The 17,703-nt window shown below is 37.6% G+C and overlaps 1 protein-coding gene and 1 long non-coding RNA gene across 2 annotated transcripts; one reads left to right on the top strand and one right to left on the bottom strand.

Moving 5' to 3' along the window:
* The first annotated feature begins 1,415 nt into the window (after positions 1-1,415).
* LOC140691283 (uncharacterized) lies at positions 1,416-10,781 on the top strand. Its single transcript, XR_012066871.1, has 3 exons — positions 1,416-1,494; positions 2,609-2,661; positions 10,490-10,781. It is a non-coding gene; the product is annotated as an uncharacterized lncRNA (long non-coding RNA).
* Positions 9,578-17,456, bottom strand: CD69 (CD69 molecule). Its single transcript, XM_006199851.4, has 5 exons — positions 17,325-17,456; positions 13,519-13,641; positions 12,251-12,450; positions 11,785-11,888; positions 9,578-10,695 (listed from the first exon to the last, which is right to left on the bottom strand). The coding sequence occupies exons 1-5, from the start codon at positions 17,386-17,388 to the stop codon at positions 10,587-10,589; spliced, it is 600 nt and encodes a 199-aa protein (XP_006199913.1). The 5' UTR covers positions 17,389-17,456; the 3' UTR covers positions 9,578-10,586.
* Between the last annotated feature and the right edge of the window lie 247 nt (positions 17,457-17,703).

Raw genomic sequence — 17,703 nt, 5'->3', positions numbered from 1 at the left:
CTGTTCCCTGGCTTCTGGTTGGTAACCATCAATGTGATCTCTGTATCCAGGAGTTTGTTTGTTAATTTTTAATTTTCCACATATAAGTGAGATCATATTTGACTTTATTTGTCTGATTTATTTTATGTAGCATAATGCTCTCAAGGTCCATGCATGTTGTGGCAAATAACAAAATTTCATTCTTTTTTATGGCTGAATTATATTCTACTATATATATATATATATATATATATATATATATATATATATATTCTACTATATATATATATATATATATATATCACATTTTCTTTATCTGTTCATCCATCAATGGACACTTAGGTTGCTTCCATATCTTGGCTATTGTAAATATTACTGCAGTGAATATGGGGGTGCATATATCTTTTGAGGCTAGTGTTTTCATTTTCTTTGGATAAATACCCAGGAGTGGAATTGCTGTATCATATCGTAGCTCTATTTTTAACTTTCTGAGGAACTTCTCTCCTGTTTTCCATAATGGCTGCAATAACTTACATTCCCATCACTAATGCACACGGGGTGGTTTTTCTCCACATCCTTTCCTACACTTCTTACTTCTTATCTTTTTGATAATAGCCTTTCTAACAGGTGTGAGGTGTTAGCGATACTCATTCTTCCAATCCATGAGCCTCGATTATCTTTCCATTTATTTGTGTTTTTTCATTTCTTTCATCGACGTCTTGTAATTTTCAGTGTACAGGTTTTTCAGCTCCTTGGTTAAATTTATTCCTAGGTATTTTATTCTTTATGATGCAACTGTAAATGCAACTGTTTTCTTAACTTCTCTTTCTAATAGGTTATTATTAGTGTATAAAAATGCAACAGATTTCGGTATATTGATTTTGTATCCTGCCACTTTACTGAATTCATTTATCAGTCTTAACAGTCTTTTGGTGGAGTCTTCAGGGTTTTCTGTATACATCATATCATCTAACAATAAAGAGAATTTTACTTCTTCTTTGTCCAAGTTGGATGCCTTTTATTTCTTTTTCTCGTCTAATTTTTCAGTTATTAACATTTGTGTCTGCTCTCAACGTCTTAGAAAATCACAGAGAAATGGAAAAAGTTTTCAAATGATGCCTAAGAATGTCTTTGTTTAATGGCTCCATCTGCTGGAGAGAATCTGAACTGCTCGCTGTTATCAGACACAACTTACGGCAGGGACAAGCCAGGCAAGTCCCTAGAAATATCTGGAATTTTCCAGGGAGTGAAATTTCCTGAAACCCGGGTTAGCTGCCCTGTTGAGCGGCTGGAGAGAAGGTGGTTCCTGCTTCCCAACATTGCAGACGTCTTCTGAGATCTTGAAAACTAGAATGGGGACATATGGGAAGATTCCAATCAAACCAGGGTTATGGAATTCTAAATTCTATTGAGTCCTTTCTGCCATTAGAAGTAGCCCTCTCCCCGTGTGAGGAGGTTAACTTTGTTTTGCCTGAAGAATCTTTCATGACCTCCCTTACGTACGAGAGTTCAAGGGTGAGTGAACAGAAATCTAACTTGAGTCACCAAAACTTTGTCTCATCAGTCAATTCCTAGACAGGAGCCAGTTTACAGAGCCACAACGTCTTTAATGAAAGGTGGAGTAAGGACCCTGCTAAAGTGATCAGCTTTTTATGGTTAATCTTTTCCCCACCTTTTCCCAAAGAAATCTATGACCATTTACCTGAGTGACTATGCATTGGGAAAAGAAAAAGAATCAGACTTTGGGGAGGTTCCTGGGCTCTGGCTGTGGACCGACATTAATTTCAGGAGACTCACAACATCACCGTATTACACTAGTCAGAGTAGGTCAGATAAGGAGGTCAGCTGATCAATGACATTTCAGCTTTCTTAGTCTTTGTTTTCCTTGTTTTGAAATATACCCTGACAATCTTGTTTTATTTGTAGTGTTTGTCCACTTACTTCCAAAATAATTGTATATTTGAGTGTAAATCTCTTAGCAATTGCTTTCTAGAAAATGAGTACTGAGAAGTAAAAGGGAGTTTTTGTTAAAAAAAAATAGAAAGTGCATGAGAAAAATGAAAGAACCCTTCTTAGGGGAAGTCACCAAAATACATTGTTTTATATAATAATGACTCTCTTGTACGAAATTGGGTTATGTTAGTGAGGCTTCCCACATACTCTCCAAAACGTGGTGGATTTGTGGGGTCAGACTGAGGTGGGGACTTGGCAGAGGTGAATTTCTCTTTAGGATGAATGAGAAGAATAAAAAATGTGAGGAGCAGGATGGGGACCTGAGGTGGGGGGGACCAGAAAAGAGGAAACTGCATGGATGGAGACAAGAGAGTTGGGATCATCAAGGACAGAGTCCAAAAGAGATTTTTGGGGGACAATTACTCAGGGGTGATTTTTAATTTGTAGAGTGTGATGTGCATTTCTTTCTTTCTCTGTTACTCTTACGGTATCAATTTATGCTAATACTCGTGAAAGACGTCAACTAGGTAAGGGAAGTCTAGGCTCATTGCCTAGCAGGAATTAATTCTGTTTTGGTCCTGTAGCCTTCCCATTTTTCTACACCAATTATGCAAACACAGAGAGGCAACCAAGATGGAAACTCTCAGAAAATAATAAGATATCATTCTTCTCACAGGATAGATGGCACAGGGCAGGTGTCATATGGATAGAACCTCTCAGACCATCTGGGTAAGTATGGTTTAGGGCTCCAGAATAAGATTCCAAAGACTAATCTCTCAAGAATCTTTCCCAAAGACTAATTCTACTTAGCTCCACATAAGATGCTTCTGATCTTGAACGCTTGTAATAGAGTCTCTTGGTTTCCAAGCTTGGGGAGCTTACCATAAAAAAAACGGAGATGGCACAGGACTGGCTTTCTCTTCTGCAAAAGTGATGAGTTTACTTTCTTTCTTCCCTGTATCCTTCTTCCTCACATGATGTATGAGGTTCCAGACCCCCAGTACAGCGCGGGTTGACATTGAGTAGGAGAAACCGTACGGAAGCAATGTGAAGAGAGCCTTAGGGCGGGGAGAGGGTAGAAGGGGTCTGGTGAAGTCAGGCGCGTGGGGAAATGCGAACCCTGCTCAGACGGCCAGGTCCTCCTGTTCCTGTTCTGCTTCTGGCTGGAGACTGCATCTTCTGTCTCCTGCAGCCACCTGAGAAAGCTCTATATTTACGGCAGAAATATAGAGAATGCTTGGGAAGTAACTTGATAAAGAAGAGAGGAAAGAGAATTTCAGGTCTAGGGAACACCTTCTGCTAAGGCTATGTGGTGAAATAATGCTATGAGTTCCAAAAATGAATTTGTTGCGGTCCCGAAAGTTTGGTGTAGGAAGGGACTGAATAAGTAAGGGAGGGTTAGACTCATAGGGATTTCTAAACCACGTTATGGAGTTTGGTATCATTATAAAGAAAACACTGAAGTATTTTTAAATAGGAAGGTTGAATTGTCAGTCTATATTTTTAATATATCACTCAGGATTCATGAGGGCGGATGATTGAAATGGATTAAGAGTGGAAAAAGAAGATCTTGTTATTATGGTTATTTAATGTTTTAGTACTCTTGTATTAAGATCATGAAAGTGGTGATGGAGAGAAGAGGACAGATTTGAGAGATGTTTAGTGAAAAATAAATAAAACTTGGCACTATGAGACAGAGAGTGATAAGACAACATCTGGTTTATAGATTGTGTGACTGTCTCGTATTGTGTGACTGTCTCGTATTGTGTGACTGTTTCGTATGGCATATCTCTTACCGAGACATGGCATACTGGAAGACGGTTCCTTTTATGATGAAATGTAATGACTTATTTTTCTATGTTGAGTTTGAAGTACCTTTGAGATTTTAGATTTGATGTTAAGGAGGCAATAAGACATACAGGTCTGGTGATCAGGGAACGATCTGGACTAGAGATAGAACTTTGCTATGCATTGCTTTGTCTGTGGTAGTTGAAATTGTGAGAATGTAAGAGATAAGCTAAGGATAGTGTAGAAGGAAGATATAGAAAAGATAAAGACTGAAGTTCCAAAAATGCTGGCAAAATGAGACAATGATGCAATAACTGCATTGATAATTCAGATGTAAAAGTCTATTCATCAAATCTATTCGTTTTCTAAAACGTTTAATTTTTGTCTATCCCCCTTCCCACACTTCTGAGAAATAGTATTATCCCCACATGAATCATGAATGGACACACACACTCACACATAGTGCACACAGCCGTCCAGGGTTGACACATTCGACCCTCTGAACTTTCCTCTGATCTGAACCCAAACTTCCTGGGTTTCAGTCAGGGAACTAGAGACCCATCTTCTGCAGAGTGGGTTACAGCCAACAAATCCACTGCCTGTTGTTCTCACAATTGCATTCAACTATCTCAATATAAGACACCAGGGCGCATCTCATACTTCAGGTCTGTAGTTTATTTTCTTCTATTGAAAACCTATAGAAAGAAACCTTTACATCCGCCATGAAAATATCCATCTGTCCAGAGATTAAAAAGGACCTCAGAAAATATTATCCAAATTTTAATGAAAATATACCATTAAAACAATTTCAGCAACATGCAGAAATATGATGGGTAAAGCAATTCTTCCCACCTTCAGTTTTATTTCTCAAAACCGCTCTCCAGAGAACTTGAGAGTTAGTTAGAGCTAAAATAGTACCTTTGATTTCTTATCATTTAAAAATTGATCATTGTAAGAAACTGAGCAGAAATTTATATTTTGTCAACTAAACCCATGCACTCATAAGAGATTTTACACTTGCTAATTTACCTTTTAAGTAGCATACATGGAGTCCTGGGTTCAATCCCCAGTACTTCCATTAAAAAAAAAAAAACAACAACAACGGAGACATTTCCTTAGTTATCAGAACAGAAATTGGTTCAAAATAGATCCTCTGAATTTTAGTGGCACCTTCTGTCAGATGACAAGCTGTTGTTAACAACACAATATCCTTCCAATTTCTGATCCTGTGTCTGCAGTCTAACTTTTCTATCTGGAAACTTTAAGAGTCTCTGATTTACCCCTTGAATTCTGAAACTTCACTGTGAGGGGTCTTGAGGGTCTAGTCTCACCCTTTCTGTCAGTCATTTAATGGAACATTTTAAACAAGCAGAGAATTCATATTCTTAGCTTTTGAGAAAAACTTCTCAAATTTCTTCCATCAGTTTCTTCCAGTTTTTATTCCACCGCCTTTTTCTGGCATTCCTGTTAGTGAGATCCTGCTACTCCCGGGTCAATATTCTAACATCATGATATGTTTTCCTAGTTTTTAAGTCTTTTTCTTTTTAGATTCTACTAGGATGAGACTTCCTGAAGTTTTTCCTCCACTTGTATAGAAGTTTCTCTTAAAATATTTCTTATAACTTTCATTTCCAAGGGTTCTTTCTTGTTCTTTAGATGGTCTTTCTCAGTTTACTCTGTTTGAGATGCAGTTTTTTCTTTACTCCCCCCACCCTGAGATTATTAATTATAAGAACAATTTGAATTTTTCCTATCCTTTGCTATCAGTTTTGGTCTGAATTTCATCTGATAGGTGCTTGTTTTGGTCTCTACTTTTTTGGAGGTTTTCCTAAATATCTAGTGATCCTTGAGTGCTCATTAATATGTGGGAACAATGTGCTAAATAAGCAGTGGGGAGTTCTGTTTCTGGAATCAGTGGACACCATTGCAGACATTCAGGGAGAGACTGCTTATTTTTTCTTATTCTTAATATTTGTAGGTCTTTTTTATGGTCAGTTTTTTTCCAAAGAGCAATTCTCCATTATGCTAAATAAAATAAATCTGAGAGAGAAAGACAAATACTGTACGATCTCATTTATCTGTGGAATTTAAAAAAAAAACCCCCAAAACAAAAAATGAACTTATAGATGAAGAGAATAGATTGGTGGTTGCCAGAGGCAGGGGGTAGGGCTGAAGGGGGTCAAAGATACAAACTTCCAGTTATAAAATAAATAAATTATGGGATTGTAATGTACAACATGGGGACTGTTGTTAATAATACCGTATTGTATATGGGAAAGTTATTAAGAGATCTTAAAAGTTCTCATTACAAGAAAAAAAATTGTAACTGTGTGTACTGATGCATGTTAACTAGACCTACTGTGGTGATTATTTCACAACATATATGTATATCAAATTGTCATGTTGTACACTTGAAGCTACTGTATATCTCAATTAAATAAATCAAAATAAGAATTCTCCAGTTTTCTGCCTCGTTGTCTTAAGCCTGGCTGTTAAGGATCTTGAAGCTGACTAGGATATAGGTCCCAGAGTCTCTTCAAACATTATTCAGAATTTCAATTAATTCCTCTGCTTTTAATTAAGTACTTCCTCCCTTAGCCTTTCCTAAAGACTCCCAACCTGAATTCAGATTCCTTTGGCTTAAGTCATGCCTGGCAGTAAACTTCCATCCCATGCAGGGACGGAGGGTTGCAGTTTGGTTGCTCAAGGTGGAGAGGATTCCCGGACGCCACCTTCTATGTATGTTGGTCTAGTCCTCCTGTTTTCCCCCGCTTTTCACTTCTACCATATTCATCTTCTATTGCTGAACATCAAATTACCAATTTTAAAACAAGGTGCATTTATTATCTCACTTTCTGGATACCAGGAGTCTGGGCAGGGCTTAGGTGAGTCCCTTGCTTCAGTCTCTCACAAGGCTGCCATCTGGGTGTTGGTTGTGACTGTGGTCTCAGCTGGGGCTCAGCTGGGAAGGGATCTGCTCCCAAGCTCGTGTGACAGTTGGCAGCAATGAGTTCCTTGCAGGCTGTCAAACTGAGGGCTTCAGTTTCTTGCAGCAAAGGCTTTCTCAACATGGAATCTTATTTTCTGGGAGACAGTAAAAGAGAGAGTCTCCTCCAGCAGGACGACTATCACAGTCTTATGTACATACGTGCACTCGTGTCCACCCCATTATCTTTGCTGTATTCTGTGGGGTGGAAGCATGTCATGGGTTCCACCCACACTCAAGGAGCGGGAAGCACACAGGGTATGAACACCAGAAAAGAAGGATTGTGGGGGTCACCATAACCCCACTTTAAGGGTGCACTGTCTCTTTAATTCCTTAGCTTCCAGGATTCTATGCCTTAAGTTACTGACATATTCTAAAATATATGGACATTTCTCTTATGTTTATTTTCTCCCCTCAAAACTTATACCATTAAATAATCTTTTAAATTAATATTTTAATGGAGTTTCAAAGGAAGCAGAAAAAATACACCTGTTCAATATTACAAGTTCACTTGAAAGTTCTCCACTAAATTTTTAAGCATATTAATTACACCTCAATGAAGCTGGGAAAAAACCCAAAACAGAACAAAAATACATATTAAGGATTACTATCTGGGGTGCAAAGCATTTCCTTGGTCTGGGCTAAGGGGCAGAAACTAGATGTAATGTCTGTATAATGAAACACATGAACAAAATTATGTTGCCCTTAAACTTTAAACTGCGTTTAAAAAAAACAAAAAACAAAAAACTACGATTGTTCCCAGGTTAAATATACCTTCTAGACCCACAAACAAAACAAGACTGCAATGATTTTGTTCAGACACTAGATGGCACTGTAGCCTGTGGATGCCCACACGTTTGGTGACCATGATTTAATTTAGCGCAGGGGAGATTCTTGAAGCAAACTCATATGTAATTGTTACAGAGCAAGGACTCATGTGCTCACAGTGCAGAGAGCCAAACTGACACCAAGTGTTTGCAGGAAAGTAAAGGTCTATTTGCAGGGCACCAAGCAAGGAAAACAGGGCAGCGTCGGCCCAGGAGCCCTGAACTCCGATGCTTTCAGGCGAGGGGGTTTGAAGTCAGCGTTAGGGCAGCGGCTCGTAGGAGGCGTGCTGGGCTAGTGGGCCGTCTTCTGATTGGTTGGTGGTGAGGTAGCTTACAGGGTGGTGTTTCCGGAATCACAGCCTTCTGATTCCATCCACTCTGGGGTCTACAAGCTTGTGGTCAGCATGCAGTCACCATTCTCCACCTGCGGGGAGTGGCATCAGATTATCTCTATCCCCTCAGGAGGACCTAGGAGTCCTCTGACTCTCCTGCCCTAATCATTAGCTGCTTGAGCCCGCTCTTTGACCTCTGGGAAGACCAAGGACATTAAAGCCTTTTCTACAAACAAGAAACTGGGGACACGGAGGGGCTGGTGTACCTGGGAAGACCCCACAGGGCCCTACTTGGTTTCAGTCTCCCCTTTTCTTTGATTCTCTTCAATCCTGAGGCAAACAGGGGCAGGATAAGAAAGGGAATAAAGTTTTGGAGTGAAAAGTTAATTGTAAACAAGACAGGGGAACTCAGTTTGAAGGGGACTGGATTTCATCACTAGAAAGTAGAATTGTAACTTAAATAATGAAATTATTTCCTTAATGATACTATATTTAGGCTTGTTTAAAATAAATATTTCCTTATTAAGAGTAAAATAACTATTCATAATTTCAAAACTATAGAGAAGCATAGAGAGGAAAAAGAAATATCTATACTCTTATTACTCAGGGAAAACCACTGTGCTTACCTTAATAGTTTTTATCTCTTTTAGAATTTAGAAACATAAAATTTAATATTTAAGACGCTTAGCAATAATACTTTGTGTCGTTTCTCATATATGTAAACATTCTTCTTCATTATTATTTTTCAGTGACAACGTATTATTTCATCATGTAGTACAACTTATTTAACTTAATTCTTAGTTTTGAACCATTAAGTGGCTTCTGATTTATCACTACTAAAAATACCCTTTGGATAAACATTTTCGTGGTTACGTCTTAAACATCCAAGATTATTTCTTTAATGCTCTCCCTCCACAAAAAAATGTTCACATCAAAGGAAAGATATGAATCTTTTCAAAGTTTTTGATGAGTATTTTCAAACTGTTTTCCAAAGGTTGAGCTAAGCCTACTTATATGATCACCAACAGTCTTTCTGGGCATAGATCCTCCAACATTTTCTCTAGAATTTTATTAGCATGTTAATCTTAGTTATGATAGATTTTCATGTGTGAAAACCTAGTCAACATTTTGAAAATTGAGGGCAAACTCTCCCTTTCCAGAGGAAGAAATTGAAATTATACTGGAAAAGTCAAATAAAACAGATAACCGATAGTTTAATGTTTGAATACAGGGCCAAATAAAGTAGGCTGTCTGCGATACCTTCGTAGCACCTACATATTCTCTGCTATTATCTTCTTTTAAAATTATTTTCTTTTGAGAGAGAGGACCAGCTTATAAATAAATCCTTGCAAAGTGACTTTAGGTGTCTCCTAATTTCTCTGTACCCCTTCAGGGTGACAAGCAATTTAAAAAAGGAAGAAAATAATAGAGTCAAAAAATTTTAAATGACATAAAGTCCTCTCAAGTCAATTAATATATTTAATGAGCAAGTGCTGTATGCAGAAAAATGGAAAGAGCGCTTTGAAAACACACAACTGAAAACAACTTAAAAGGTCCAAACCATGTTATAATGTTCAAGTTTTACTACAGACACAGTTTTTTAAAAAAAGTTACAACGTTCTGTTTCCTGCATTTCAGTATGAGCTATAATTTTTAGTGTATTTAAAGGAATGAACACTTCTTAGAAACCCTTTTGTTGATTCTACTTTTATTTTAACACATATAAAAACAGCTTATAATTTGCACTGAATACAAAAGACAAACAAATAAACACACTTTATTGCACTTAGAAAATACTTCAAATGAAGTATTGCACGTGGTGGAATTGACCAGGAAAGGCACACACTGATGATCGGAGAGGACAAATATTATCCCAGATTTGAACAATACAGACTTTTCCCTGATTAGGATTTACCGCATCACATATTGCACATTTTCCAACACGCTTTATCTGCTTTACAAATATTCCTCATATTCTTTGCTTTTGTCTTTATCTCTGTAAAACACTGTGTATAAAGCAATGCATTGTGTACCGTTGAAAAAGACAAGTCTACGTTGAAGAAGTAAAAAAAAAAAAACCATAAATACACAATCATCCCATTCTTGTGGGGTGAGAAGTGACCAAATAACTTGACAAACTCCTTAACAAAGAGAGAAATATTACAAAGCTTAGTTTCATAAGCATTTGCCCACTTATAAATGTTCTCTAAGTTAAAAAAAATACGTTTAGACTAAACATCTGTGTTGCCAGTTAGACTTTCTCTGTTTACATCAGTTTTGAGTACCACCTGCTACCTCCTTCATACAGTGCACGTGCATGAAGGGTGCTCACTGTTCGTAGTCATTCAACAATAAATAATAACTCTAAAACCTAGTTATTTTATTACTTCTGAATTAGAAAATATATAAAGTGCATTCCAAAGCTTGGAAGTGGTCTTTCTCATTCTTGGACAAAATTATCAGTCACCCCGTGACATTGTCAGCTGATGGCAGGAGGATTCCACAATGCGGGTAGTACTGGAGTTTTTCCTCCCTTTTTCCCCACATTCTTGTTTGGAAGAAGGTTTCCAAAATAACACAAAGTTGTTTCTTTCTTTTTTTTCTTTCTTTTTTTTTCCACAAAGTCTTTCTGGAAAACATCTCATCGTAGAGCAGCATTCACTGACACAAGTTTCCTTGAGTTCCTCGCTGGAATCGTCTACAAGCAAGTGCGAGCCCTCTTCATTTGGCGGGCTTGCTGCAAATCCAGTGTAGATTCTTCTCGCACGCGGCGCTGCCGACCTCTGTGCTGTTCAGAAATGCACAGTTCTCCGAGCCCGTCAGGTTGAACCTGTCAAACAGTAAGGAAACTAGAATGATTTTCAGTTCGTTTCCGTTCAGTTATACAAGAATAAACTTTGTGGTGGTGGTGGGGGAGGCTTCTGCTTTTTTTTTTTTAGTCAGAATGCATGAGGCAAGCGTACCCGTTAAATGATCATAGACAGTCTGTAGAGACAGCAGACAAGGACTGAAGCAGTAGCACGTAGGGAACAGATAGAAAGTTAGGAGTTAAGAGCTCCATTCATTTGGGTGATGCGTCACTGGAGGATTCACTCTTGGTTATTTCTGATTTTCCAAAACTTTCGAGAAACAATTTCCAGAAGGTATACACGTTCAACAATCACACATAATAGTGCCTCCAATTTTAGGGGGTTAATAACCCCTGAAGCCCATCTGTGGGTGAGGTACCATTGGACACATATTAAGAATTCCTTTTCTAAAGATTTAAACTAATTGTCTGTATCACTGATTATCATAAAACATTTTGATAGCTAGAAATTTATTCAAGTTTGAGTTTTCAGGTGACAAAGATTAACACTAAATTTAAGTTCTTCAAAGTCTACAATGTAGTTTAATTATATGTAATGAAAATAAAGTCAGTATCTTTAATTCTGGGGCAAATTTTCTCTCAGCTCCACAGAAGCTTCTAATTAGGTATTGAAAATATTGTTCTTTATCCCTGTGGAGATGAGAACTGGGAAAGAGGAAAAAGGGCTTAATCACCCCAAACTAGCTTATCAATGAAATATGCATATGATATTGGAAATGTTGGATTTTTTTCACATCATCATAATTATTCCTGGAACATTTCTAACTGAGTGTTATTACTCACGCTAGAATTTGCTGATATCAGATTACTAGGATTTACTGTATGAATTCCAAGTAGATAAAAGGAAAAAAACAAGACAATATTAAAGCCTTTCTTTAAAGAATTCCATGGAGCATAATATACAAGGGAGATTTTATAAATTCTGCTTTATAAAGAGCACAACCTTCATAGAGAACTGTGCTTTGAAAAGGAAAAAAAAAAAAAAAAAAGGAAAGTGGTTCCCTTAAACTGCCAGCCTGGAGAGGATAAAAAGATTATCTTGAAACTCACCAGTTGTTAAATTCTTTGCCGTTTGACCATTTCCATGTCTGGCCAGCTTCATTTTTCAGCCCAATCCAGTGTTCTGCTCTACCCACGTGTTGTTTTAAAAAGATCTTGAAGAAAGCACAGAGGAAGTCTACGTTACATCACCGCTCCTTGTGAGTGTGTAATAAATCCTGTTTCTCAAAAGCTGCAATCGAGGCATGAGCGCTAAGCCCATCGTTTGTCAGTTCTCTGTAGGTTAGCTCATTGGGATTTCTCGCCTTTGAAGCGAAACAGTCAAATCACATTTAAAGACTAAGGTGAAGTCTCATTTTGACCTCTGACTGATCATGTGGCTTTCTGTGACTAAACTTTTCTATGTGGGAGACAGATACAATGTCTTCACTTAGAAGGAAACAGAAGGAAGCCACAGATGAGCCAGATAAAATAGAAGAGCAATATCTTATGGAATTGTTTTTGAATACTATCTTACCATGTCCTCTTCAGAGTCAATGAGAGCAAGTGTAGCACCGTGTTTGGAGCAGAATTCTTGGGCCAAGGTCCAGTTCCTTGTTTTCTTGGATATAAGATAGTATCTCCTCTGGTACTGGATCCAGTCATCTGAGCATGAGGAAGCATGGCTGTTTGATGGCACTGGGGACATATATTGGCCTGGACAATTGTACTGGCCTACTGTGAACAGGAAAACGGTTTGTTTTAGTAACACAAGAAACCAAATACCCAAAGTGTACAAAACCAGTTCAGGGATGCTCTGCTGTGCTAGGTGATACAGTAAAGGATAAAAGGAAAGAAGACGAATTCTTTTTTTATTTTTAATTGAAGTATATTTGAGTTACACTGTCATGTGAATTTCAGGTGTACAGCATAGTGGTTCAAAATTCTTACAGGTTATAGTCCATTTAAAATTATTATTAAAAAGGAGGTGAATTCTGGGAAGAGTAAGAAGAGGGCAGTTTCTCACCTTATCTGATCTCTCATTGTGCCTAATCATCATTGTACAGGGTATGAGAAATAAGAGAGAGTCACTGTGATCAGAGAGTGGTTGGAAAATTGAAAAATCTTGAAAACAGTCTTTAGGCTAGAAAGGGCAAAGTGCATTGTAAATTCCAAGTACAGTTTTGCATCTGAATGCAGAGGTGGAAGACTTTGAAGATGTGGAAGATATAACCCCATACTGGGAGGTGGAGGCGAGACTGCTTTGCAGAGAAGTAATTCAGAAGACAACAATCTGCGGCTTGGGGATGCTCCTACAATTGTATAAATTCATGTTTGTACAAGACACAGATGTATCTTGGCATAGCTGTATGTTTCAAATACCATATTGCAACTGACTGTCTGGGAGCTTGTAGACATATTCTTAATTATCCATACCTACTCTTCTGTGCTTTTTGAGATAAGAGACTGGCCAATTCCTGACTAATCTATGGCTTTGGTGTTATTTTTTCATCCGCCCACATTTTGTCCGTGTATATGTTCATTTATTTAGAATCTAAATCAGCCCTTTTTGTTTTAGATTTAAACATCTGCCCAAATGTAATTTTCTCCCACAGTAATGTATAAATTGTAGACATTTTAAATCCTTATAAAGAAGCTCTAGAAAACTCAAATAAAGTATTGCATTAATTATCCAAAGAATGTGGAGTCATATTTAGTATGGACGAGGGAAGTGGCCATGTACAATATGTGAGATGATCCTAAATTAATCAGAGTTTGTGATGAATTCACAAAGCGCAGACCTACCTGATAAAGCAACGAGAGCTATGATTAAAACGGTGATGAAGACCACATTCAGGACGGCACACGGGATAGGAACTTGAATGGACCCTTCATGATGAGTTGCAAAATGAGGCCTGGGGGCATCACCTGAAGAGAGAAAGTGGATGATAAGTTCAGACACGCTATAGAGGGAAGGTAGAGACATTTGGTTTTCCTTTGAGGCATTTAAAATTAAAAAAAAAAAAAAGCTATGTGTCTCCCCATCTTCTTATACAAAAGTTATACTAATTTCCCTCAAATTTTGAGTGAATTTGGATAATTTGGCTAGAAATGAAGTAATCCAGACATAATGATAAGTTCCCCAATATATGAACTCAGCAGCAATGAAAATTCTAAACATATCATAATTTTATTGTTTTAATCATAATAAGAACATTGAGTAAATATCTGATTACTCTAGATGACATATAAAAAGAACATCTTAAGTACAGTCTCTTCTCTGTAGTTGCTGTTTAAGGCAGGTGGTATAAATGTGGGTAATGTAGTGAAAAATGTTGAATGGTTATAAAAACATACACAATTGGCATGACTGAAAATAAAAGATAGATTGATAGTACTTACTCATGAAGTACTAGTGCAGATGTGAAGCAATTGAAATTTCCATATGTTACTGAATGGGAGAGTAAAATGGAAAAAAATATTTGGAAAACTGTTTCTTACATAATTAGATATTGCACCTACTCTCTGACCCAGCAATTCTGCTCCTGTGTATTTTCTCAATAAAATAAAAATATGTCTTCAAATTGTTTTATACAAGAATGTTTATAGAAGCTTTATTCTTAATAGCCAACTTCTAGAAATAACCCAAATATTCATCAACAGGAAAATGGATAAACAAATTACGGTATATCCATACAAGGAAATTCTACTCGGCAATTTAAAAAATGGAAAAACTGATACATGCAACAAAATGCATGAATCTCAAAAAAAAAAGTTGAGTGAAAAAAATCCAGCCATAATTATGTACTGTATTTTCATTTATATGACAGTCAAGAATAGCTGAATTAAGCTATGATGTCAGAAATCAGAAAACTTGATTGCTTTTTTGTGCTTTTATTAGGTTTATCTGAAAACTAATTTGACTGGAAAGGAACACAGGGAAACTTTTTAGAGTGATAGAAAGTGTCAAATGTTGATTGGAGTTGTAGTTATAACTCATTAAACTGTACACTTATGATGTGTGCATACATTGTATGTAAACTAGACCTTAATAACAAAAATCTGTAAGTGAAAAGTAAAATGTTTGAATTTTCCAAGAGAAGTTAAAATAATAGAGGAAATATAACAGTAAGTTATAGACCAAATATTGGGTGGAAATCAATTTCTTAGCTTACCCTTTGTATAATCCTAAAACAAAGTAAAACTTTCATTTCATCAGTAAGAAATATTTTTGTGGAAGGATTTAGAATATGAATATGAAGTGAATGATGATTCTTAGTTACCAAAACAACAATAACAACAAAGCTAGACTACAAATGAATAATTGAGAGAAGAGAGAGCGAGATTTTGTGACTCAGGGTTTGGGTTTGAATCTTGCTAGGATGAACCATCAGAATTTTAAAAATTTGACCTCACAAGAAATATACAGTTCTCTAGTCTGTTCTCAAAAACTGAAATGTAAAATGGTTACTTGAATGGTATGAAAACTTACCACAAAAATAGTCTCCATATGCAAAAGTATCCTGTTTTTCAGTGTGGATGACTTTCATAATTTAAAAGGTGGTCTATATAGGACATGACTTGAAATTCATGTATTTTTTTTTTCCCTTATAACATTGCTCTAAAGTTGAACTAGGCAAAGAGATGTTGCTCTCTTTCATAGTAATTTATATGTACTGGATGTCAACATCAACTTTTGCTTCTTCTAAGGATTACCTTTCCCAGCATAGATCTTCTGGGGAAGATTCAGATTTTGCAAGAGAAGACTAGACTTCACTCCTATCTAGCTCTATGTCTGTCAGCTTCTTAAAGCAAACCTTCCCTTTTTCTACTGGCATACAGCTGTCACCGGAAGCAGCCCTGGGTAGCGAGGGCAGCAAGTTCAGAACTCTCTGTCTAGTTTCACTTCTCACCACGTGAGACCCAATCATGCCGCTTAAATTCAATGCAGCAACAGCCCTGGCTCCTTTGGAAGAACCAGGGCATCCAAGTAACTCATGGAGTCCAGAGCCCAGCTCAGACTATTGGCTCATCCAGTGGGTAAGCTGTGGAGCTGACTCTCACACTATACTTTGTACCCATTAATGAGGGCTATTGTTACTCGCAGTTTGATTTATCACCCAGGTGACAAAACACTCCCTTAAGGGCATGCTTCCGTTCTGATCACCAGCCCTGTCCACTAATGGAGAAAAGAATAGAAATCCACTAACATGTGTTGAATGACCCAAGGGTGAAGCTCAATGTTTGTTCATCCTAATGGGGCCAGTGCAAGAGTGGCATAGATTAAACATTCATAAATTAAATGCCCAACAAATTTGGGATGATCTCAGGGAAAGTTAAGAATTTCTAAATTAGCTCCTTCTTTCCACTGTGCTAGGTTTTGAGCAGGCTTATTGCTGTATAATTTTTTCTTTTGAGCATCTCAGCTGAGTCATAAAGTTATGGTTATCTGGTTACCAAAAATTTTGTGTGGCTTGCACTTGTTAACCACACTTGATTTTGTGTTTTTAAGTAAAAGATGAGTTTATCAGCATTAACTGATGATTTTCTAAAGCAAACCACTCTCGTAGACACATACCCAGAAAACAGCCCCTTCCTCTAGATTGTTCTGGCTCTGCTGTTCACAACACATTCCTTTGTTACCGGATAGTTTTGCTTACAAGTGAACTCTAATTTGGACATGCTAGTGTTTGGGGAACCTCCTTCATTAGAAAAGAAGAGAGAGATCAATGAAAAAAATCATGAAAGCCTCACAGAAACACGTTATTGGAAAACAACGGGAAAATTCTGGTAGCAGGAAATAGAACGGTCTATTGACAGAATAGACAAATAGGAAAGAGGAAAAGGTAGAAAGCAGAGATGGTCATATTTCCATGAAAATTAAATTAAGGAAGAAAAATGCCTGGTTCATGTAGAATTTGAAGCCAGTTATTAGAAGGGTAAAAAAGAAGAAGGAAATGGAGGAAATGAGTCCCATAAAGAGTATAGAAGAAGCAGATTGCAGTTCCAAGAACTTTTTCATGATAGTGTCCTAATAAATTATCATCGGACGCTGTTAATAGTCAGATGCCTATGTGGCTATTCTGTCAAAGATTGGCAACCTTTGTTTCCAGCAACTGGAGGACGCTGTCATGAGAACGTGGGACGAGGCACACCAGAAGCACACAAAGGGTACAAGGTGAAGGCAATCAAGAATGCAATTGTTTATGTGGAAAATGGAATTTTCCAGAAAGAGAGGCAGTGCTTCCTAGAGGATGTCTAAATGGGTACAGAAAAATGATGGACGTGCCCTGGGCTAGGGCAGGGAGTTTCCTAGTTAAACCAGAAACATTGAGAGGATATAAACTAAAACAGAGAAACAGATCTTTAAAAGTCTTCAGATACTCACCCTGTGGTTTCCACTCAAGTCCCAGGTATTCCATCTTCTCGTAGGTAAAGAAATATTTACCTTTTCCCATTTTTCTCCTTTACCCCGACTAAACTAGAATGTAACCAAGTTCTTCAAAAACCAAGCTTCATTTCCCCCCTAACTACTGTCATACATCATAGATAGAGAGTCAGCTACTTAGATGTAGGTATTATCAGTATATAAAGAATGAGACCTGACTTACTTTGTCGTTCTTTATTCAGATGCAAGGAGCTGGTCTCCATTATGGAACAGTCTTCAGAAGTCATCTTTATCCTTGTCTCAGTCGATCCCTTGGTTACTTCCAGGTCAAGCCAATCTGCAGTGAAGGTCTTTGCCGGAGCACCTGCTCAGTCTCTGAGTCTTTGAGGTGTCTCAGCATTTATATTCAGTTACGTTGTCTCCACCCCCTTCCTCTCGCCTCCTAGTCACTCAGCTACTCCAGTTCTCTTTAATTTATGCTCCAGTGGTCCAGACAGTTTACAATGTGTTGTTGTGATGAGCTACGGGTTTCCCCTGCTGTCTGAAATGTGCTTTCTCACAACTGTAGGTGCAGCCTGGAGAGGCAAGTGGGGTTTTCCCGG

The sequence above is a fragment of the Vicugna pacos genome, chromosome 34 (assembly GCF_048564905.1).
Source record: "Vicugna pacos chromosome 34, VicPac4, whole genome shotgun sequence".
NCBI classification, from domain to species: Eukaryota; Metazoa; Chordata; class Mammalia; order Artiodactyla; family Camelidae; genus Vicugna; species Vicugna pacos.
Note: the sequence above shows the minus strand (reverse complement) of the source record. Positions and strands in the feature narration are given on the sequence as shown.